At 32.6% G+C, this 25,075-nt stretch overlaps 1 protein-coding gene across 4 annotated transcripts in view; it reads right to left on the bottom strand.

Moving 5' to 3' along the window:
- Positions 1-25,075, bottom strand: part of LOC106668645 (lachesin-like) — a 75,247-nt gene that overhangs the window by 31,590 nt on the left and 18,582 nt on the right. For all 4 annotated transcript variants that reach the window (XM_024226797.1, XM_014397584.2, XM_024226798.1 and 1 more), the window contains exons 2-3: positions 11,332-11,438; positions 6,525-6,732 (exon numbers count right to left, since the gene is read on the bottom strand). In XM_024226797.1, the coding sequence (XP_024082565.1) occupies positions 6,525-6,732; positions 11,332-11,438 (315 nt within the window). The remainder of the gene's footprint in view (positions 1-6,524; positions 6,733-11,331; positions 11,439-25,075) is intronic.

Here is a 25,075-nt window from a genome sequence, read left to right as displayed (position 1 = left end):
TTATTAGTTGGATTACTCTTGCGGATTGTGTGCATATATAGATTTTTGTATGAAACTGGAAAGATAAAAAGTAAATAGAATATATTTTTTTAAGTTAAGAAAGGCCTTATTTTTTTGAAAACAAGATTCATAGTTGGACAAAAAAATTTATAGTGTGTTAAAATTTTTATTATAGACTCATAGATAAACAATGACAAACTAATATATAAAAATCAATATAAAATATCATTTATAAAAGTTTAAACAAGAAAGGGCCAATTAGTAAACTTGAAGGAACGTCGTTGAAGTCTATCTTTGAAGTCCCTAAAATGTTAATTTTACAGTAAATTTGATTAACCAGGTACATTGAAAACCGTATTAGATTCATTTATTTTTTTTTACTCTAAGGTTAAGCAAAGAAAATACAAAAGCAGTTTCTAACGTTCTTTCATTATGTTTAAGTGAGATTTCCTTGGCTTTGTAAATGCTGACAGATATGGCGCTTTTAGAAACAGAAACATTGAACACCTGATCTTAATTTCATTAAGGTCAATTTTCAGCAATGTAAAACTTACATTAAATTGTTAAAGATTTTTCGATTACAAATGGTTTAAAAACTTAGACATTATGTCAGTGAAACTTTTCTTTAAAAAATTATTAAAATAATATAAAGTAAATAAAAAGACATTTTGGTACAAAATTATATATAAGAAAAAACAAGATGTTTCTATAAATTATGCTAAAATGTTCAAAATATCCACCTTTATATATAACACAAGTCTGACAACGAATCCTGACAGATTATAAGTCTGTCTAGAGTTCATTATGCTTCTCTCACAAGGGCACATGATTCTTCAAACTTATCTATGAGATCATTCACAATTGTGACAGGCACCGAATAGACATCATTTTTAAGAATTCCCTATATGTAGATGTATTTTTATTAAAACTTATAGACAGATAAAGCTACTCACTGTTACTCAGTCTGTATTTCCTACGTTTCCAACAAAGAAATGGATCTAGTAGGACTTTTAATACTCTTTCCATTCATATAATCACATTTATCGTAAGACTAACATTTTTCAAGTGAAGGAAAAAAAGTTTGAAGTAACACGAAGAGTGAAATATCTGTAATACAATTGAGAAACAGATTGTGGACAATACGGACTTTTTCCGGGACACCCTGTATAATACATATTTGTTGATGAGCAGCAAAACAATTTATATTATAGTCCTGACATAAGTTTAAATTGGTTGTTGTTGATCTAGCTAAATGAAAACTATGCTGTTGTGGTTTAATTTAAACTTTGAAACAATAGGTTGAAGTTTGTTGATAAGTATTTCTATAACTGTTTGTTTATTAAATAGTAATACACTCGCATATAAATTTATTCAACGTTTTTTTCCACAAATTGAATTTCTTTAAAATATTCGTATTTTGTAAAATAATCATTTAAAAACAAGAGAGAACATTGAATGCAAGTGGTTCCACTCTATGATGTCAATTCCGGAAGCCACTCGATTCAGACACGAGGGGTACTCCAGTTTCAGAGCTATTCATGGGATGGCCATGATGGCCTTCTCTTCGCGTATGAAAGCCGAGAGAAATAGGGACAGAAAGATAGATTTTCAACGGTTAATTAAATACTACGACTACATTTTTCATTTACTCTTTTCAACGATTTATTTCAAGGATATTTCTAAATTTCAGTTTATTTTTTTAAGTTCGAAACGTTATTACGTTTTTATTGATAGTACCTTGTTGGGCTCAAATTAGTTTAATACGAAAAGCGGGTACCTGCTCCCGTAATTAAAGCCGGAGTGAACCGTTGCGTTTAATTCTCTCCTAAGACTATAGTTATTAAATATGGTTCCAAAGAGAAAAAAAACTAAATTAATTTAAAACATCAGCCTTTGAATGGACTATACATTTGTTTAAAAAACATAACGTCCTAATTGACCCATTATAGCGTAAATGTTCAAATATGATCTTTCTAATTTGCAATAAATAAATTGAAATTTTGTAACTCTGCAAGTTGCAAGTTTTATATTAATTTAGTTGTATATATTTTTTATTTAATTTTAGGATATATATCTATATAAACCTTCATGCCTTGAGTATGAAAAAAATTGACGGAGAGCTTATTTTGACGAGTCACATTGTGCTTCCATTAAATTGTGCTTTTCCAAAATCCTTCGCTCCTACCAAACGGAACGATTCTTCGGAGTTTGCCAAGAATCGGATTATATCGCTTGAGTTATTATAAAAGAACTAGCATTTTAGTTCCACTCTGATTATTTTGTTGTAATACTAAATATAGAACCAAAGGTACATTTTTTACTAAGTACTTAGAATTTTGATGTGTTAGAACCTGGTGGTCAACTTTTTTCATATGTAATGCCCTGATTTTTTTCAGAGATTTTGAAAGGCCTTTCTGTACCAAAAAATTGTTATCTGAAACTCCAAATCAATTAGATGAAAATAAAATATAAATCATCTTCAACCATCGATTTATTCTACAAATATTGAAGTTTTCTTTTACAATTCAATAAACTTGTTTTATCGCTTAACTCATGGAAAAAATTGAAATTAACTAACAAAAATGAAAATTTATTTTTTTGTTGATTTTTTAAACCTAACTTTAAACCACAAAAATTAATCAAAATCATCATTAAAAATTATCGAGTTATGAAAACGAATTTCAACATTCCTTCCAACAGAAGAAATCGTAGATTTTTGAATTTGTGATATATTTTTTTCATTGAGAGCACTTTGTAAAAAAAGGCATTAGGTTTTTAAAAAATCGTTGTCCACCAGGCCAACTATCGTGGCACCTTATTAAAAATCTAATAAAAACAGGGGATTCGACGTGAGAAATTTCTGTTGGAACAATTCTTACAATTAATGTTGCAATAAAACTGGCAGCGGAAAAATAAAAGGCCATGTCTTTCATAAATACCTCATACAGTATATTATAATGTCCTCTGGGATCAATAGTCCCAGAGGGCAGACTTTCTCGGGTTAGGTTTTATTTAATCTGATATCAGTTACGTCGAGATAATAAAAATGATCCAATAACGAAAAGAAGAAGAAATATGGAAATATCACACTTGATGGAACTTACGTTTTGAGTTTTATATTAAGTAGAAATGTGTTTTCTCAAAAATAGAGCACGGCACAAAATCGGTGATGATAATAAGTGTTCAACTGAGGATAGACTTAATCCTCTTCCGACGAACCTGTGAAAATATTTCGTATGTGGCAGGAAGAGATTGAGGAGACAGTTTACGTCGGGCGAGAATTTATTGAGGCGGGATTTGAAGAATTCCGCTACAGGTGAGCAAGTGGATTTTTCACGAAGAGTGGCTATTTTGCTGAATCGATTTTAATCTTTTTGTCTGAATCGGCCCTGATCTCGGTTTGTGAATTACCTAACTGCCAAAAACGCGGATCCATTAGAAATGGATTAATAATAAGTCCTCCGCCCAAAGAGATTGTAGCCCAGAACAAAAGCCTGTGATAAAATTTATCAAAGGATCATCGCAGAAAGTAACAGATCTACTATCTACTCTAAACAGTAGAACTAGATCTAGCGTAATAGTTGGACTGCTAATTGGACACTCCAGACTCCCGAAGCATATGTATAGACTTGGAGTGGCAGAAACAACAAATTCATAATTATGCGAGAAATAAGCCGGCTGATTTTAATAACTTGAGCGAACAATAGGTGGAGTATAACAGTAGCAAGTGTATCAGGAAATCGTTCCATTTATATTTCAATAGATTGTCAGGCCGGAGGTATTCATATTGCAACAGGCCACGGCCCGCTTAAAGAAGTCGAATTATTGATCATCATTTTCACTCATTAATTCAACGAGCCATTAAAACACTAATGATCTTTTCTTTGGGTCATCTTTTTTTAACGGAAAAAAGTCAACTAGAGACTACAATGGAGTACCTTACGAAGTCATTATATATTTGAACCAAAAGAAAAGACAGGGCAATAAAAGAATCGTGTTATTAATAATGATTATCAGATTAAAACAACTACAGAAAAGAAAAAAAAAGGCCGTTTTATAATTAATCAGATTTGTTGTTTCAAAGCATTCATGAAAATAAAATTACTAATTAATCATGTTTACATAAAATAATACAAAAGGATAAGATAAGACAGTTTCCCTTCAAATCGTTAACCAAATAAAAATACCAATTCTCAAACAAAATAAATAATTTTGTTGATGTGTCCAACTAGGACGAAATGTTTTAAGATTTTTTCTCCAGGTTTGGAGATGATGGATTAACACGCTGGGTTGTTTCCGTCTATTTTGATCTGTTTTTTCTCGCTGTTTTAGTTTACTCGGACGAAAAAATTTTGTTTATATGATAGATAAATTAACTGACGATACTTTCTATCTATATATTGATATTTTTCTTTATAATATATACCGTGTATAAATAGAAAGATCATTTCTGTTCATTAGAAATCAAAGAGGTTGGTTCATTACCTGTGCAAGAACTCGCCTGTTATTATTGTTTAATATAAGAAAAAATATTTTACAATTGGTTAAACCTTGTTTGACACGGAGAAAGAAAATAAATGAGAGAAAATTACTTAATTTTTTATGTAAGGTTTTGGTTGATATGAAAAACCCCCACGACCTTCGGCTAAATACGCCGCTGCACTAACCTCTCGGACACCAAAATGGTAAAAAGAGGTAAAATTCGAAAAGTTGTAGGTTGAGTTGGGGAGTTGGTGTCCGAGTGGATCGAAGTCACGATAGCCCTCGTGGTAGAGCAGCGGCGTATTTAGCCGAAGGTCGTTTGTTCGAATTCCGCTCGTGGCACTAGCTTTTTCATTTCCACCAAAACCATACAAAAAAAAAGATTAATTACTTGAAAGAATTAATTTGGTAATTTCCCACTAAATATAATGAATTTAAAAGAGAAAAAATTGAAAGGAGAATACGTAGTATAAAAACCATCAATAAAATAGTATAAAATAATGAAATCAAACGTGGTGTGACAGTGTTAGGAAATAGAAAGATGTAATAAAATATATTTACATACTTAACCGTCAATAAGTTACCTTGAGTCATAAACATTTATGGCGAAACAAATCCATATAATATGAAATGCCTAAATTTTTATGGAAAAATTGGAAACAACCGCATCTCTTACGAAGACACAAATGTTAAATATTATTTCAAAAAACTATTGAAACTAAAAATAGTAAAACTTTATATCATATACAATTCGAACTTCCTGTTAAGTCTTTCCAATCTTCAGGTCTATAAATATTTTTTTTAGAGTCGAAATGTCAAAACAACGTTTAACTGACAACAAAAGCAAGAATAGTCAGGCTGAAGTATTCAAAAACGACCGAACTTCAACATTTTTAATCTTTAATTAAAGTAATTAATCTTTCATATCAATAATTTTTCATCTTTGGGCAAGCATAAACTAGTATTAAAAATAATTCCAGTCATATATTAAAGCATAACATCCAATTATCTTCTGAGTGTCGAAGTTGAATCAGCTCAGTTTGCAATACGTCTCCATAGTATCTGGACTACGACGGGGTTCGAACCCAGAACCGCTAATGTGATAAATACATGCCGGATGCCCGAAGGTTAGGCATACTTTTGGAAAGTCAGATAGCTATAAAGGCACAAAATGTTTATGCTTTTAGATTGGAACTATCCTGGACATGACTAATTTGTTTAATTATTCTCGAAAAATAATACGGTTATTTGGAGGAAGTTATGGAATATGAAGGTGTAGAAGAAACCTAACAGGCTGACCAATGAGTCAATGAAGTTCAGCCCGGTCCCCCATAGTTAGGGAGCACTACTAGGCATTGGATAATGTGATAAAGTTGGAGTTTCAGAAATAGCTTGAGAAGGAAAAACTCAAGCACGGAACAAAATTACGAGGTATGAGGTAAGCTAAGATATCATAACTCTAAAAGAAGAAAAAAAACGCTATTTCGTATTTCTCTCTCCTCACACTCTCTCTTTCTTTCTCTCTCTCTCTCTCTCTCTCTCTCTCTCTCTCTCTCTCTCATCAGTCAAGATTTGAAAACAATTATAAGCTTTTAACTAACACCTACATAAGATGAATAAAGCAGAGATATAAACATGCCGATTTAAGCCCGACACTCCAACTACTCGACCACGCCGTAATGTAATACATAACTATTATGGAAAAAAAGTAACTATATTATATATCCGAGACCACAGACTGAATTTTATGTGCTCTTTATTATTATGCTATAAATATAATCAGAAAATATTATAATAATTAATTACTGTCTTTTTCACGTTGTTGTTTGGTTAGTCTGCCCTTGTAACCAATGTATTGTTTTTTAAGTCCAGAAAACTAATTATGAAGATAAAATGAAGACAAAATACCGTCAAATCACACTTTTTCTGTTACAAACAGTCTTTACTATTGTTTTGTAATAATAATTTGGTGTTGTTTGGTGTACATTGAATGTCCAAAAATGCTAATTATACCATTTAACTACTTGTAATGTAGTACTTACCTACTACTTGTAAGTACCCGACTTGACTGATCATCGGGTTCGTATTAACTTGGCACATGTAGTAGCCCCGATCTTCCTGCTGAACCTGGTTAACGTTGAGCAGCCATGTTTTGTGGTTGTCGTGGGAAACGCTGAACCTTGGCATCCTCGCAATGACGTGCCTATGGATAGTCAGTATCATCTGACGGTCAATGTGGATCCAGGCCACCTGAAAACATAAAAAATATCAAAAATTGTGAAATTTCTTCTTTGGCTGTTCGTGGCGATGAACAGTCAGTTTACTAATTTCCGATCATTCATCAAAGTTTGTATGGGAAAAGTTAAAAGGAAGGAGAAGAAAAGAAAATCAAACGCCGAATCTCAATACACTTAAAAAATATATAATGAAAGTGTAAGAAATGCAAATGTTTTATATCCATTTATCCAAAAAATAAATAAAATGTGTGAATTAAACGTGTTAAACTACACTGATTTTTGAAGTCTATATTAGAGAAACGCAAGTTTAAAATTAACTGCTAGGGCCAGTATTATTTTTATCTATGTAACCTCTCAGTAGTTTATTTACACCTTAATCAATGATGATCACATCAGAATATTTGTTTTTTATGGTTCGTATAAATGTTGTTGAAACATTAATAATAGCGATATTCAATATTTTACATTCAACATTTACGTGATATGATCATTTATGCTTAACAATGAAAAAAAAAATAGACTTTAGTGGAGAAATTGTAAAAAACGAAATATTCTCCAACTTCTTCAACTACGAACCAATTGACTCAACAAATTAACATTTGAATTAGAAATAAATAAATAAAATTTGAAATAAATGAACGCTCGTACTTTTATCTCACCATCCTGGAGAGTTAGATCAAATACATTTGTCTCTTCAGAAATTGGACAAAAAATAAAAGTTTACGTGTCTTGCGGATTTTGACTAAAAAAATAATGAAGAAAATAGAGGGGGAACAGAAGGTAAGCTCACCCTGTATACGTTATTATTATGAAAAAAGTAAGAACTAAGTTGACGCTTTAATCTTTCCTCCTCCTAAAAAAAAATCAACTTTATCAAAGGCCATCTAAAACATATCTCTCATTTCAGATTTTCAGAAATTTCTGCCATTATCATTTATAAGCAATAAATATTATATCTTGTAATTAAAGATGTAGGTTGGTAAATATAGGTTAAGACAGGCAATTAGGAAGAGACGGTGGTGTGAAGTTTCCATAGGGCAATTAGCGCCTCGGGAATTAACTCTCCATAATTATTTCAGCCGGTAGCAATTTAGCCGGGGGAAAAACTTGCCCACTTATTAATCTTTTCTACAAGTAACATTTTTAAAAATAATGTCTGTTACACCTGCAAAGTTGGCGTATAATGCAAATTTTTTTCAAACATAAATAGACATGATTTATGACATAATTTATAATACTTAAATACTTCAATAATTCATACGGACTAGCCAAGTAAAGTAAACAAAGCTATATATATATACATATATATAATTGTAACCCTCTTTCTTTTTGATCAGGTATAAAAACCGCCTGCCGTCGGATGTCAATTTTTAAAGTACATCGTTTTGTTTATTAAAAATTAATTGTAATTCCACAGAATTTCACGAATTACATTCTATTAAAGCGGCTTGCGGTGGCCGCGTTGTTAGCGTAAAACAATAAAAAATAGTACATGTTATATATTATACTTTGGCGATGATAAAAAAGTAAAGTACAAAAATTAACAAAAAAATATAAATAACACAATCAAGACGAACAAGAAAAAACTCATATAAATTTTTAACTACAACTATAAAATAAAAACAACAACAACGAAAATGTTATTGGAATTAAAGCAGAACTTTAAACTGCCTTTCCCTTTAAAACACCGCTGTGTTTTTCACCTTTTTTCAATTTCATTACATGTTTCTATGTTTCTTTCTGGTAATTCCTGCGGGCTATTTATGGGCCGTAAATTTCGATTAAATAGGTTTTTTAACAATAACGCCAAAGAATAAAACCTCACAGGATAAAATCACGCCAAGAGAAAAACCACGGCTGTTTGTCCACCGATTAGTGCATAGATAATAACAAAAATTTTTTAGTAATATGAAAATATGAGCAGCGCGCTCTATCGACTTGGAACCATATAACACCACTTTGGCGAGTAGTCTGAAACCCGCCTATAGGCTAGGCTAGGATTGAATGTTAGTGAATGAGATAGTTTCAGAGCCTTTTCACCACGTGTGGGAGGGCTAAAATTGTAGAAATAACGTCCCAGAACACAACCAGAAAGATCGCCAGACTTCCTACAAAAAAGCTAATTAAAAAAAAAATTAAATTAAATTAAAAGATAAATAAATGTATAAAACGTGAGGTGGAAGAAATGTGAGGTGCCGGCAATAGCCCAGGCAGCTAGCCGGCCGAAAAAAAAAAAAAAAACACTTTGGCAACCGGAAATGACTTCATTAAATTCAGGGATATATTTCAAAAGCGTAATGAATTCAATTTTCTTCAAAAATGTATTGCCCTATGAAAATATTTCTTATGAACCAGCGGATGAAACAAAAAATCCGAAGAATTCCTATAGTGCTATTTACAAATCATATATCTAGGTAAGTTCTACTGCTATGGATTTCGTTTAAACATCAGTACCTCAAAAATATGAAGGAAAAAACCTGGGGATCTTGACAAAAAAGAATAATTTTGATACCCAGTAAAACTGGAATAGAAAAAACTTATTTAGTCAAATAAATACTTTAAAATAAATGGGGATTACAATTTAACTTTTTATGTAGAGTATTTAGTGGCCGTTAATTAATGATTATTTAGAGATTGCAAGACCACAACGTTTCTCATGATTTCTAAATAATCATTTTTTTATACTCGGTTTTGGTCATAATAAAAGTGGCTGTTTCGTAAGGAAGGTGACACCCGTTATATATGTATGTATATATTTACCTGGGATTTACAAACAATTTCGCATCTTACATGTATTTTTACAATCTAAACAACGTTCGTAAATCCCAGGCTCTGAAGATGACCTAAATAAAGATCGAAAAGTTGGCACATTAAAGAAAATGGTTTGGTAAACCCACATCACACAACTCCGCATCTCACTATCTCGAAATAATTATATATATAATCATAATTCATCGTACAATGAATTTATACGATCAGTTTTGATAGATAACTCTACTTTTAGTTAAATAATTTTTGAAAAATGATAAATGATATTAAATCTGAAAATAAGATATTCCAAAAGGAAAAAGCATTACCTCAGAAAAAAATTTAAAAAGCCATCGCACAACAAATCTTTTTGTTTAGAAAACTGAGATAAATCGAAATAAATGCATTTATTTCTTTTTCAACTAGCTATATTGGGATTTACCTACAGTTAATAATTAATTTAAAAAGGGTCGGAAGGAGGTCAACATCCATCTCTCTGAGTTTACAACAAATATATTTTAAACAATCCATTATATTTAGTGGTCTGACTGTCCATATTACTTCTTTCAATCAATTAATCTTTTTATGTAAAATTTTGCTTGAAATGAAAAAGTTAGCGTCACGATCAACACCCCAAGCCGATGTTCGTGGGTTCAAATCCCGCTCGTGACGCTACCTTTTTCATTTCCACCAAAACCTTACGTAAACAAGATGTTTAAAAAATTATGTTAATGTTCAATTAATGCATGCTTAACTATGATGTCATTGGAAAATAATAATGATGTTCGTTTAATGTCATATAAAGTGTATATTTTAATGTATAACGTTTAACGTATTTTTTTAATTTTATCATATATATTTATAATTAATAGAAAATGTTTGACGAGTCAATGTTTTTTATCACACTAGCGTTACTCGAGTAACAGGCACATGATTAAGATTAACAATTTATTACAATTTGCTATATTTTATTTTGGATCAAACATTTATCCTCCGGTACGGTTTTTGATACCAGGGCGGTTTTACTCTCATCATTTAACTATTGGTTTCACACATTTTCAAGGATTAAATGTATATACAATATTTGTAGGAGCCTTTTATTCAATGATATTTTTGTATCCACTATCGTATATTAAATTGAAAGAAATGATTTATTTTTGTGTTATGCTATTCCATTCGCTTAGGGACGTAGGTACTATTTTGTCTTGTGGCTGTTACTCAGGCAACATTATTGCTATAATAATGATGACTGATTAATACAAATAATATGCATTAATTGTAAATTTATATTGTAAAAGTTATGTTAGAAAAATCTTCAGTTACGTGTAGTTGGCATTAAATATAAACAATTTTTTCTGTAAAATGAAATAATAGTTAAGTAATCATTATTTTAACGATAATTATAAATTTATTGTAAACTCAAGCTTGATATTCGAGGAGCTGACTTCTTCAAACTTATTTAATAAACTAAAATCACAATTGCATTTCCATTATGCTCTCCTTCTTAAAGCCGAAAACATGAAGAAGCAATTGTAAAACCGAAAAAATTTGCCAAGGAATACACAGATGAATTTCCCGCATTCCACATTCCAGGCGATATGAAACAGCCTCCAATATGTTTCTAGCTGCGCGTTTATGTAAAATTCATGAGATCAATCATCGGCGACCGGGCAACACTGCCACATTTGTATGATTAAATTGTCACGTATTCATGTGGGAGGATCAACAAGTGTTTGTCGACTTGTTGCCTTCGAATAAGAAACGCCAACGGTCTCATATATCTGAATACATAAGGAAAATTTCCATTTGGAGCCTCGGGAATTTTAAGCAACTCCAAGGTAGGAAGGTGTAAATCACAGCTTACCTTGTAGTTGCCCAAGTTGTCGACGACGCAAGGGAGAGACGCGTCTCTTCCGAGGGCCACCGTCACGTTAGGTATCGGCTCTGCGAATTTTGGTCCTTCCGTCAACGCTACAACAAAACCAAATATCGGTTATAACAAAAAAAACAATCTATACTCAAATTTAGTAATACGCAATACTGTATGTGTTAAAAAATTTAAAATCCTAAATATACGAATAGAATTCACTAGTTTTCGTGGTCCGCTTGACCAATTAATACCTTTCAATTAATTAAGGTTTTTATTTGAGATCAAAAAGTCAGTGTTACGAGCGGAGAATCAAATAGATTACACGACATTTCAAAAATGGCAAAAAGGACGGAAAATTCAAAAGGTGGGGTTGAGATGGGAAGTTAGTATCCGAGTGGATCGATGTAACGATAGCTCAAGTGGTAGAGCTGCGGTGTATTTAGCCGAAGGTCGTGGGTTCGAATCCCGCTCGTGGCACTGACTTTTCTGTCTCAACTAAAAACCTTAATTAATTGAAAGATACGAATAGAATGTTAAATCATCGCAGTGCTTAGTCCAGTATTGCAACAACACATACTATCAAAATTACAGTAAATATTAAAGAAAAATCGGAGAAAATAAAACGAAAAGATATTTTTGAAATTCAAAGCGAAACCAATGCTTATTCTATGAAACAGGTTGAGCAGGCCTTTCTTTATGAACAAATTACGATAAGGAAAAATTGCATAACCTAATGTTAAGTAAATATTTATCATATAATATCATCAAATATAGTTAAAGAAGGTATAAAATTTAGTAAAGGAACAAAGGGAAGAAAAGTGTTTCTTCCAAAACCAATTACGTTAAATTTTAATCCGTCATATGAAGTATCAAAACATTTTAGAAATACGCAATTTGATGATCTGAGCTCGGCGAAATATTTGTCTGTAATTTTGCAAATAAGTAAGTTTTTCGTCCATTTTTCGTATTATATGAAAAAGTATTTTAAAATGTGTGGTGTTTAGTGACCGTTAGTGAATAATTATTAGGAGATCGTGAGATGCGGTCTGGTATGACGTAGGTTTTAGAAAAACATTTGCTTTATCGTACCAACGTCTCGATCTTTATTGAGATCATCTTCACAGCTCAAAGTGTTTGTTTTCTGTGTAGATGTGGCATTCCTGTAGGTCGTGTTGAGAGTGCCCTTTCGAAGTGAGAGGTTTGTTATGTTTATAAATCCTAGGCTCTGAAGATGATCTCAATAAAGATCGAAACGTTGGCACGATAAAGAAAATGTTTTTCTAAAAGCTACGTCACACCAGACTTCATCTCACGATCTCCAAATAATTGTATTTTAATATAATATATCAACCTTCAATTTCTCCTTTTTCGACAGCTGAGATGTCTTGTCGAACTGTATAACTGTAGCCCCGCAGACCGTCACAAGGAATCCGATTTGAAAAACCGACAAAATATAAAAGCAACTATTTTCTTACAAAATTAATATGTAAGCAACAACTTCTAAAAAAAGTATCTTGATCTCTTTGAGAAATATTTTCTAACTGAACAAAAATTGCGCTTACAAGGAGTTGACATATAGTCTTAAATAAGCACATATTTATACATGTGTTTCAAAGAAAGAAGAGGGATTTTCAATTGTATACATTACATTTTTTTAAATTGTAAATAAATTTGTTGTTACGGTAAATACTATTTTCTTTGCAAATAAAGTTTGTTAATAATTATTTAATTGAAGGCAATTAATCAGGGTCTACTCTGATATATCTAAGGTATTATTTCAGTGAAGGTGATCTTCATATATCTCTGGGATCTAATGTAAATATAATATTCATAAATATCACAATTAAAATAATTGTTACAGCTATATAATTATTTGATACCATTATTTCTTAAATATTGAGTAATATCATAAAACGAAGAATGAATGCTGTATTGTTTAATGAAGACATTGTAAATGAAGTAATGAAGTTGGGATAACTAGAATTCCGTTGATATTAATTCCACTTTCGTCATTCTTCTTCCTTTTAACATGCAAAAAAACAATCTTTCAAGTTCGCTAATTTGTTATAATGAATTAATCGGCTGTATATCGATCAGAAGGTGGTTTAGTTATTTAACTTGGATGAAAGCGTAGGTTCCAAAGTTTTGCGAGAGGGGCAGGGTCATTAGTGGGCAACTTTTACCTAACTCTAAAAGCGTTAAATACCAATTTGCCACATTCTAGTAACATGTGCACAACATTGATCATTCGTTTTAATAGATTTAAAAATCGCGTTTCCTGATAACATAAGAAACGAAATGAGCATTTCTTTGTTGAGAGAAATCGTTGTATGGTGAAGTTAAATGGCTGTCTCATAAAAGTTTCTTTTATTATTAACATGTCAACAAATCTTTAAACTAAAAAAATTAAAACATTTGTGTGTATAGGTGTGTATGTGTGAGAAAGAGAGAGAGAGAGAGAGAGAGAGAGAGAGAGAGAGAGATATAGAGAGGGAGAGTGAGTGATAGAGGGACATAGATAGAGATAATGAATGAATGTCTCAGAATTTGGTCAAATACTGACGACTTTTACCTTCAACAATAAGGCAGAGACAAAATATAATAAAAGAGAGAGAGAGTAAGAGTGAGAGGAGGGAGAGAGTGTATCGAAACAAATTAGAAAAATGGAAAAGTTAAAAAGAGTAAATAGAGAAATCAAGCAATGAGGCAAAATAAGTAGATTAATAAAAAATATAGGTAAAGAGTGAGAAACCAGAGTGGAAAAGTAAAGAGAAAGAAAGCGGAGTAGAAAAGTAGTTAAGAGATAAAGTTAGTTACAATGAGAGACAGATAGACCAATAGTTATATAGATAGATAGTTAGATAGATAGATAGAGAGAGAGAGAGAACAACAAAAAACCATTTTACACTAATAGACCACAATTGGTATGTGGTACATCTATTTTTTTTCAAAAATTATTTTCTACAGAATTCACTTCATGGAGCATTAAACGAAATTTTAGTTTCCAATTCTTCTACCTTTAAAAAACGAAGTGCAATGTGAAACGGAATCTTAATAAAGCCCCACGATTAAAGTCTTTAAACAGAAAAAAATGCGTTCTAACGTTAATATTATATGAACATAAAAGGAATTCCATTAATAAAAATGTTTCACAACAGGGAAACCCGTCCTTTTACCGTTTTTCTCGCTGCTCTGTTTGCTCATACGTTATAAAGAAACTAAAGTATTTTACCCTCAATGGAGTTATGGTGAAAAACCAAGAATTTTTTAAATGACGGGTTAAAATGAAAGAAACGTTAAAATAATGACATCGTTGTTTGTGTTGTCGTTTTCAAACTTTTAACCAACAAAAATAATTATAAAATACGTACTGCCTGTACTTATGTGTATGGATGCTAGCAGAAATAGGCTTCGTAAACATTTTATTTATTTATATATATCATATTTCATCTATATGTAGTGAAATCCGCAGGGGAAACAACGAACATCACTGGAAAACTTACAAGTAAACAAAAACTAGAAAAATATGATAAACAGTTAGGGATGATTAGGTGAGAGTGATTTGAGAAAGTGGGAGGAAATAGAACAGCATTGACAGGAAACTAAACGAAAAATAAATAAAAACTATATATCCTTAGTTGATAATATTTTTACGAGGGTATTTAAACTACGAGGTTATAAGAACAACTCGTGGTGCTGGTGTTCTTGAAAAACAGCCTATTTGTAAGGCAAGGATTTGAATAATTTTGGGTATTGCCAGATTACTTTTATTTACAAAATAGGTAGCTGCTTGACTAAATTTTCGAAGGACGAGAGAGAGAGAGAGAGAGAGAGAGAGAGAGAGAGAGACCCGTATACATGTACTTTAGAAAGTGGCAATTTCACATTCTCATTAAAACTTTTGAGCCTCCTTATTTGTCCTGATTTTTGAAATGGAACAACTGTAGTTTTAACTGTCCTTACCTGGAGCCTATTCACCGCACAATATTCACACAGAAGCTGTTGTTTAAACTGTGTGTCATGCCAGAAATAAGAAATGATAGCAACATTATCTGCATAAAGTAACATTAATAAGTTTATCAATGCTAATTCCCACAGTTCATTTGCTTTGAAGAAGTGATCATCATAGAAAAGAGATAGAAAAGAAGAATTGACTCCTTGACGAACGCCTGCACAAATGTTAATTGCCCCAGAGGTTCCTTCATTACCATCAATTTTCATCTTAGCTTTAGAGTAAAGCTGTGACAAATTTCTTATAAATTTTAGACTGATTCCAATATCAAACGGCTTCTCAAACAACTTTGAATATGAGAGTATCAAACGCTTTACTGAAGTCCGCAAAAATGAAAAATAGTGCTTTTATGTAAGTGTAATTGAATATTAGTAATAAAACTCAACATAAATATTGCATCATTGCGTTCTCTTTATTTGCGGAAAACCATTTGTTCTTCGGGGAGCATGTTATTGTCTTCAACCCAGTTTATGAGGTTATTATTATATTCAGGTATCGACTAAATTTGATTATACTCTTATTGATTGCGATATTATTGGTTTTACATTATATATTATTGATATTATTATTTGCGCCACCCTCCCAGAGTACAACCCTGTTTATCAGCCGTATGGATAAAATACTGTTGGTTAAATAATTTACCTACATTATTTAAAAAGGCAATTCCTCAATAGTTATACGCATCCTTCAGGTTACCTCTTTTAAATTGTAGTTTTAATTTTACTAAACCCCAGTCTTTGGGTATTTCTTCAGAAAAAAAGATTCTATTAAAGTCGTTTTGCAAATATTGGATCCAAGTTGGTACAAGTTATTTATAACGTTCATTTGGGATCATATCATTTTTAGCGGAGAAAATAACTAATTGGATTTCAACAAATCATTACAATCATATCTATAGAATCATCCAACCCCCAGATAAAAACTCAGATGGCTATGGGTGGAATTGCAAATGGACCTGTAATAACACTCCCTTTCATTAATACTAATAGATACCCGTCCCATTTTTTTCGTTCCCAATGATTTTATTAAACTCGAAAACCAGGCCCCATTAGTTGTTTTTCTTCATTGTAATGTTTTTCCTGTATGCAACAAGATTTTAATAAAAATTTTGTAATGTAAATACTGTATGGTGTTTAGTGACCGTTATGATTATTTGGAGATATTGAAATGCAGTCTGGTGTGACGTAAGTTTTAGAAAAACCTTTTGGGGCACTTTCAACACGGCACCCAATAATGACACATCTACACAGAAAACTAGCAGTTTGAGCCTGAAGATGATCTCAATAAAGATCGAAACGTTGGCACGATAAAGAAGACGTTTTTCTGAATCCTACGTCACATCAGACCGCATCTCAAGACCTCCAAATAATGTAAATATTGTTGTAAGTTTTCCTTCAAAACCACAGAGGTGTCTTTTTGTTTTTCTACAATCTTTGTTTTACCAGTGTTTTGTATTAGTAGCTAGTATATTACAGATATCTTTTTTATTACAATTGTTTCATAACAAGTTTCATGGATAACAAAATGAAATGTTTTTATTACAACATCATTGCTATTATAGTAAATGGAAAATGATCTGCGGATAATTTCAATAAATTCCCTTAGTTTAACCTCATTTGTACGAGAAAATATTATTTCTCTTAGTGTTGTATTTGATTTTTTTATTTAAAAAATTATTAATGGAAATAGATGTTAACAGATGGTTTGACAGAAGAGACATAAAACGTACTTCTACGTAGTCTTAGAGAGATATACTAACTATTGATAATGTCGTAAGGAAGCCTGACAGACCAAATCAACAAAGTTAACCAAAGAAAATTGACCATAACGACCAAACTACTTATAAATCAGACTAGCCATAGATTGACTAATTAATCAAGAAAAATCCACAGAGAATAGCAAAATACCGCAACGTTTTTGACTTCCCGACGTCGCGAGAATAAAGAGCCTCTACAATTAAGCCTAAACCTTAGTTTATCACGGTAAAGGATTAAGGTGGCTGATATTTTTAGAAAATAAAAGTTTGGAATAAGTTGTTATAAGAGTATAAATAAACAGACGAGGAAATGATGGTACTGCGGTTTGGTAAGGATTGCAAAGTCGGCCGCTATCGCGGAAAAGAATCAACTAAAGTGCCATAAATCATGTTGGAGAGCTCCCTTGTGGTCCGGCAAAACATACCTACTATCTCCCGGTCACAAATTCTACATAATTTAGTTCGCCAAGGTGATGTTCAATATGATAGGATTGTTGCTCTAGGATTAATATGCATGAATATTGAACAGAACAGTAACTGTATGCATAAAGCAGCCGGGACCGTTCCGGATCAATCATACGTATCCGTACTGCCCCGAGCAAACATTTAATTATGGGAGCTTTATGACTTAGTTGCAGATTTCAATTACGACTAAGACGTGGAGGGTTCTCCTGGGAATCTTTATAATAAACAGCGTCTATTTTTCTCAAATGCTGGGTGATTTACTTAAATTGAAACTGCAAATTTAATACATTATATTTCCTTTTTCTGTTAATAATCATTACACATTTTAAAAACTTTATCACATTTTTAAATATTTTGAATCATTTATTGTCCAATTATTTCTACAGAGTAAATATGGAACTAAACTCTGCTATATTTAGATTGAATATAAAATTAAAAGTAAGTAAAAGTAAAATAATTCCGGTGACAGAGGGCTTAACATCCAAATACCCATTTAAGTGCCATGATCGAGGGATTATTTAATTTTCAATTAAAAGCCGCCGGCTCTGCTGGGTTTCGAACCCAGAACCGATACCATGAGAAATACGAGAGAAATACGAGCCAGACGCCCATCCTAATCGACCAGCGCAGTCTGCATTTCAGAAAAATTCAAAATTATCCGGCAACCAGCAAAAACATTTTTTTTTTACAAACCCACCATCGAAAATGTCAAAACCTCAAGACAACTTCTGAATCACCAAAATACCGAGAATAGACAAGCTGAAAAGGAACCAAAAGGATAGAAATGAATAGTAATAAATATATTTTAAACGTTTTGTAGAGCGTGCTTTTTGTCAATATTTCGTCTTCTTTGGGCAATCTCAAACTAGTAGAAAAGTAATTCTAGTCATATTAAAAGCTGCTTCACTGCTGCCTTAGCGAATGACCTACAACTCCTCCAACTGACCAGCCCAGACCCAGCACTGCTGTCAACAACCGGGACGGCTCCTCCAGGACTCCTAACTCATTTCCTGCACTGTCAGTAAAACATGACGATGAAATGACCGAGCGAAGTTATCAAAGAAAAGCTATCAACCACTAGAAAATGTTATATACCCAGCGACCTAACCACCATTTCCTTTCTTTTTGTTGATCTTGAGCAGAAAAACAACAATCAAGATAAATACAAAATTCAACTTTTGCACCACATGAGGTAGTACCCTAACACCTCAAGATTGTGCAGTATAAAATTTGCCAGCAATATGTCACTAGATCATATTGCATACATTTACCACAGTGCGACAAATGTTCGGTTTTGTGGGAATCACCCCCACGACTTACCAATGAAATCACCAAGTGATATCTGGTAGACAAGGTACTGCAGCACCAGAGATGCCCTAGGTACTACGAACTCGTAAGAAAAACACCAGCAATCTGCTCAAATTCTTTCTAACCAGCCAGCATCTTAGCCGCTCGATCGCACTTTAGTTATGCGCAGGTAGTGAGCGGCATATCAAAGCCTCCTCCAAATGCCTCCCACCCTCCACCATTTTTATCACCAGATATCACTGTAGTCATTGGAAACTTTCTTAGTGACGTAAAAATACCTCTTTCAAAACAACTTTAAGAAACCTTCTAACCACCATCATTACTAAACTTCTACCCAAAATCGCTCTTTAATCCGGCCAAATTTAATTCACTCTTAAACTTCTCTGGAACGCCAATGGCCTGAATTTACATAGACTAGCACAAGACACTACTCCACTACAGAAGAATAGACATCGCTCAAACAACAAAAATTCACTTCGCTTCTAGATCGTTCTTCAAATTGCAGGCAACACTGTTTACAGAACTGACCACCCTGACGATACTGAACGTGGAGGAGCTGTAATTCTAATAAAGATCACTCTTATCCACAATTCCATCCCGATCTCACTGACCAACTCCTTCATACAGCTCACTATCATCTTTGCATCCATCCATTCAACTCTTCAAACACTTCAACTTCAACAGCAGCAGTAAATCTTTTACTCAGCTCAAAATAGTGTTTTAGCTTTACCTACATCAGTGTGTCACTAATGAGTGACTTCTCTGCTCAGCACAATAAAAGTCAATTATTCTGTATTAACGTTATATTTCCTTGTTGTTCTCTAATAAAACTCTACAATTTTACATTTCAAATAGAACGAAAAGTCCAAAAAAGCCACAAGAAAAGCGGTGAAGGCATCTTAAAATAAAATTCTGGTCATACAAAAATTGAAATGGAAACACAGTAGAACGTTTTCTAGTAAGGAAATACCGTTAATACATCCAAAATCATCGATTCGTCAAATAAACATCAGATGCAAATGTGTAGTATTTGTGAACAAAACACTGTTTGTACATCCCCCTGAAGATGATCTTAATAAAAATCGAAACATGGCACAATAAAGAAAATGTTTTTCTAAACCGACATCAAACAAGAACGCATCTCACAATTTCTAAATAATCATCCTAAAAAAATCCATTATATTTAGTGGTCTATTGGTCTATTGACTACTTCTTTCAATTAATTATTCTTTTTATGTAAGGTATTGGTTGAAATGAGGAAGTTAGTGTTAGGAACTCACAACCTACAACCTTTTGAATTTTTCCACCTTTTTGCCATTTTTCAAATGTCATGTAATCAGGATTCGATTCTCGTTGAGATGGGGAGTTGCTGTCCGAGTTGATCGAAGCCACGATAGCTCAAGTGGTAGAGCAGCGGCGTATTTTGCCGAAGGTCGTGGATTCGAATCCCGCTCGTGGCACTAACGTTTTAAACAAAACCTTACGTACAATGATTAATTAATTCTAAAAAACGTTGGACATCAGTGTGACAGCGAAAAGAATTTTTAGTGATGTTTTATGCTAGAATCATAAACTGTGGTTATTCTTCATCAATTGTTAGGCAAATACAAGAAACAAAATTATGTCGGTTTAAGAATGCTGAGACCTTTAGCTTCCCCAACAAACCTTAATTACCATTAAAAACGGGTTGTGTTCCAAGAGGATCGTTCGGTTTCAGCTCGCAAATGTCATTAAGGTTACAAGGACAATATCGAAGTGGCATTTATGATGCTATAAATGTAGGTGGGGGCTGTAAAAGGGCCAAAAGGGGGGGCCAAAGGACATAGGTACTGGATCGGAAAATGCGGTCTCGGCTGTTATTTGGCTTTGTTGTAAGATGATATCACCCCATTGGACCCACCGTACACAATCGCGACCCCGGAAAATCACAATTCTTGTCAACAAAATTACACTCGAACAACGGGGTTTTGCTTCCGCCTTTAAAAGGGTTTACTTGAAAAAGCCAGGTGCCCTTGTTCTAGAGAGCATTTCTGATAGGTAGATATCTGTTTTTCTTTTTAGTGAATGGCGTACTTTAACGGATAAATTAAGTTTTTTGTATTATGCTGATACTGATAAACAAAAGCATTTGATATGTATGTGATACGCATTTGATTAATCCAAAACCAATTGATAGTGACTATTAATTTCAATTGTGCATATATTTTAAAAGTTAAAAGAAAGACTTGGCTTTAACTGAAAACTGAATTATTTTCAGATATTAGTATCCAGTGGGAGTTTGTACAAAATACATGGTATTTTATTGTTACGCTCCATAATTTGATGTAAAATTAGGTATTGCTCCAAGAATGATTTTTTCATTTCTGGTGTTTTTAAAATAATTTATTCTAAATAAGTTGGCGTGTTACGCAGATCTGGTGATCAACATTCAAATGTAATGCCCTTTTTTCAAACATTTTAGATAGAAATAAAAAAATAATAATTATATAAAAATAAAAATAGAAAAAATTAATTCGTTTTATCCCACTTAATACACGGAAAATCTCCTGAAAATCATAAAAGGCATTAACAGCGAGGAATTTTGTTACGTTAAGGTTAAGTTTTTTTAGGTAACAGTTTGACATCATCTGGTAGATTATTAAAAAAATTGTCCATCCCAATATTTACAAGAATCCATTTTATTTCGTTGTCTGGTTGTCTAATTGACCAAATAAATTCTTTCAATTAATTAATCTTTTTACGGTATTGGTTGAAATTAAAAAGTTTGTGTAACGCATGGGATTCAAACCCACAACCTTTGACTCAATACGCCGCTGCCCTTCACTTCATGAGGTTAGAGCAGTGGCGTATTAAGCCGAAGGTCGTGGGTTCGAATCCCGCCAGTGACAATAACTTTTTTATCTCAACCAATACCTTACTTAAAGATTAATTAATTGTAAAAAATTACGTTTGAAAGATACTTAGTATTACAATAAAAAAGGCCACGTCTTCTGTAAAACCTCACACGGTATAATGTTAATAAATAATTATTTAGAAGTCCTAATAATATATTTATATTGTCAACATGCTCATTTTTTACGTTTCAAATTACACTATTTCCTGTTTGTACATGAACTCATCGAAACCCTCTATAAAAAATTACATCAATCATTGAACACACACAGTTATCATTCGTCACACCAACTCTACCTGAATGTCTTCCGAGACGATTGAAGCGAAAATGACCCGAGACCTTTGCATTGAGTGAAGATTGAAAAGATTTCAGTGTAAAGTCTCTTGTAAATACAAGTGACTCAAATGACAAATTCAACATACATGAACATATTTACTTAACACAATATTTGTAGTTGTAAATATCAAAACATATCATAAAAAATAATATAATATTGACAACATACGTATGCCCATAAATTTCTTGAAAATAATAGTTTTTCTAACTTTTGATTGAGCCAATATTTTCATTACTTTTAACCCAAAACATACCTTCGTTTAAATTATTATTTGTTATTTTTAAGGAGGGTTTTCTTTATTGTTTGAATCATGTAAAAAATATAAATCGTATTAAATACATCGAACGTACTACGTATTTAAATAAATATGCGGGAAAACAGTTTGAGATAATTGTAGTTATCTCTAGTTCCGCCCTCTGTTGCTTGTTATTGGCCAAACTCGTACCAATACGCCATCTGTTGTTGGGATAATATTAGGAAAGTTATGAAGAATCGATATTGACCGGCTAGGAGGAATTTTCCAACTGGGCGAAATCTTAAACTTGCATAACGCATAATAATTAGAGACTTACGATCCATAATGACAGCAACTTCTCAATGTAACGCTTACTAATTCATAACATTATTATATATCATAACGTAATATATAAAATGTAAAATATGATTCAAAATTATCAATTTTCAAATTAAGTTTTTAAGTGTCAATTATCTAGTGAAGTAAAAAAGTCATCCTCAACATCCTCTAAAAATGGGGCTATGATCAAATACCTTCAAAATTTCTTCTTGGCAACGCGATATGACTAATTACAAAATTTATAACGCCGTTCTCTGTACTACTTACTTCTTAACCCTATCACAATTATCTTCTCTTCTCGTAATTGGACCTGAGTTTAACAAACCAACTGATCACGTTTCCCCGTACCGTCGAATACTCTTCAAATCCATGAGAAGCTACTATTAAATAACTTTTCCTACCTGCAAAAACCTATCCACTTCAATATTATTTCTAAATACCCATTTGGTTTCTGTATGAACCACTCCAAAATTGTTTTGTAAAGGCTATAACAACATTCCTACGATGTTATCACTTTTGACTTGAAATCTCTCTAGACATCTTCCAATAATTTGATCATGTCTGGCGCCAGATTATACTGCTGAAATAAAAATATTTTCTTGTACATAATATCTCACCTTAAAATCCTACGTATCTGATCGTTTCTCCCATATTACCAACCGAACAACTCCTATAAACCATCTTCTTCATGTTACTCCAGGGAAAAAAAGTAGGTCCGTTATTTTTCACCATATAAACAGCAGTCGTTCCAAAACATTCTAACAGACTCATCCTTAGCTCTGCTGACAATCAATCCTTTGTACAGCTCCAAGCTGTTTAATAACTCCAAAACAACCTTCTTATTATATTCACTAATTTCGTGGTCCGCTTGACCAACTAATGTATTACAATTAATTAAGGTTTTTAGTTGAGATAAAAAAGTCAGTGGCACGAGCGGGATTCGAACCCACGATCTTCGGCTAGATATGCCGCTGCTCTACCATTTGAGCTATCGTGACCTCGATCCACTCGGACACCAACTTCATATCTCAACCCCCTCTCAAAAGGTGGGGTTCGAATCTCGCTCGTGCCATTGACTTTTTTATCTCAACTAAAAACCTTAATCTTCTTATTATATTAACTTTAGATTGCTTTATCACTTATTAATCTTCCATATGATCACCGATTCGTTGTTAAAGCAACCATTTTCTCTATTGAGACTTCCGAATTCCTTTTGTCACATGGCCTAATTAAATCCCAATAGCTTAAATTCCACACCAAACTTTTCTTTCTTACAACTATCTCACCGACGCTCTTTTCACCCTTAGTCTCCCTACCTTCCGCTTTTTACTCTGAGGCGTCTCTAGCAGCATGACCAACAGCGCACATTAAGCTATCGGTCGGGTAAATATCAATAAATAACTGAAATTTTCGCATAAAACGTCAGCAATATTTTTACGTAATATATCTGTTTATTTCATAAATTGATCCAATTGTATCAATCAGAAGTGATTATCAACCAGACAATGATGATTAATAGAAACTTCATAAAACGTTACAAATGATAAATTCATTACAAGCATTAATTTCTCATCAAATGATCTTTAATTGCTTTAATTACTACAAATCTTATAAAAACGATTTATCAAATGCCATTTTGTTTGCATGTAGTAATGTTGTAATAATATTCATTTATAGTCTTATTTTTCTTTTCTTTCGGTTTTTAATATCATTTATTAGGTAGGTTATTAAATAAGCCCTCAACAAGTGGGATAGCCCAAAATGGTGTATTGCAAATATTATTACTCTATTTTAATAATTATTAACTTTTTCTGGTTATTTCTGTTGTGGATATGTATACATAAAAAGATAAGAAGGTTAAGAATGGGGTAGTTTAGAAAAACACCTTTTTTAATTTTTTGCCGAAGTTTCGACCTTTATTCATATTATTTTCAGGGCATAAAATGTGCTGCTATTCTTGTGGTGTCATATTGGTGTTTGTGTGAAAGTGTCGTACAACATTTTCACACAAAACCCGTATGACACCACAAGAATCGCACAACACATTATGCCCTGAAGATAGCACGAATAAAGGTCGAAACGTCGGCAAAAAATAAAAAAAGTGTTTATCTGTACTACCTCACTCTTGACCACTCTTCACGATCTCAACAAATTATGAAACAACGAACAAATCACGAAGAAACACACAAGTGATTATAGCAAGTCAATGAATAGCATATACGCAAAGTCACCCATGTCTTAACAAAATAGAGGCGATGTAATGTCACTCGAGAGCGATGAAAACCGCAAGAGATTTTGTACCTTCTCATATGTGACTTTTGAGAGATATGACGATGTAAAACCAATAAGGTTACCTGACAAGATGAGAGGAAAACTGAACATTGACAAACTCT

The sequence above is a fragment of the Cimex lectularius genome, unplaced genomic scaffold, assembly GCF_000648675.2.
Source record: "Cimex lectularius strain Harlan isolate CLEC.00 unplaced genomic scaffold, Clec_2.1 scaffold7, whole genome shotgun sequence".
NCBI classification, from domain to species: Eukaryota; Metazoa; Arthropoda; class Insecta; order Hemiptera; family Cimicidae; genus Cimex; species Cimex lectularius.
The sequence above is the reverse complement of the archived record's forward strand: the minus strand, read 5'-3'. Positions and strand labels throughout refer to the sequence as shown.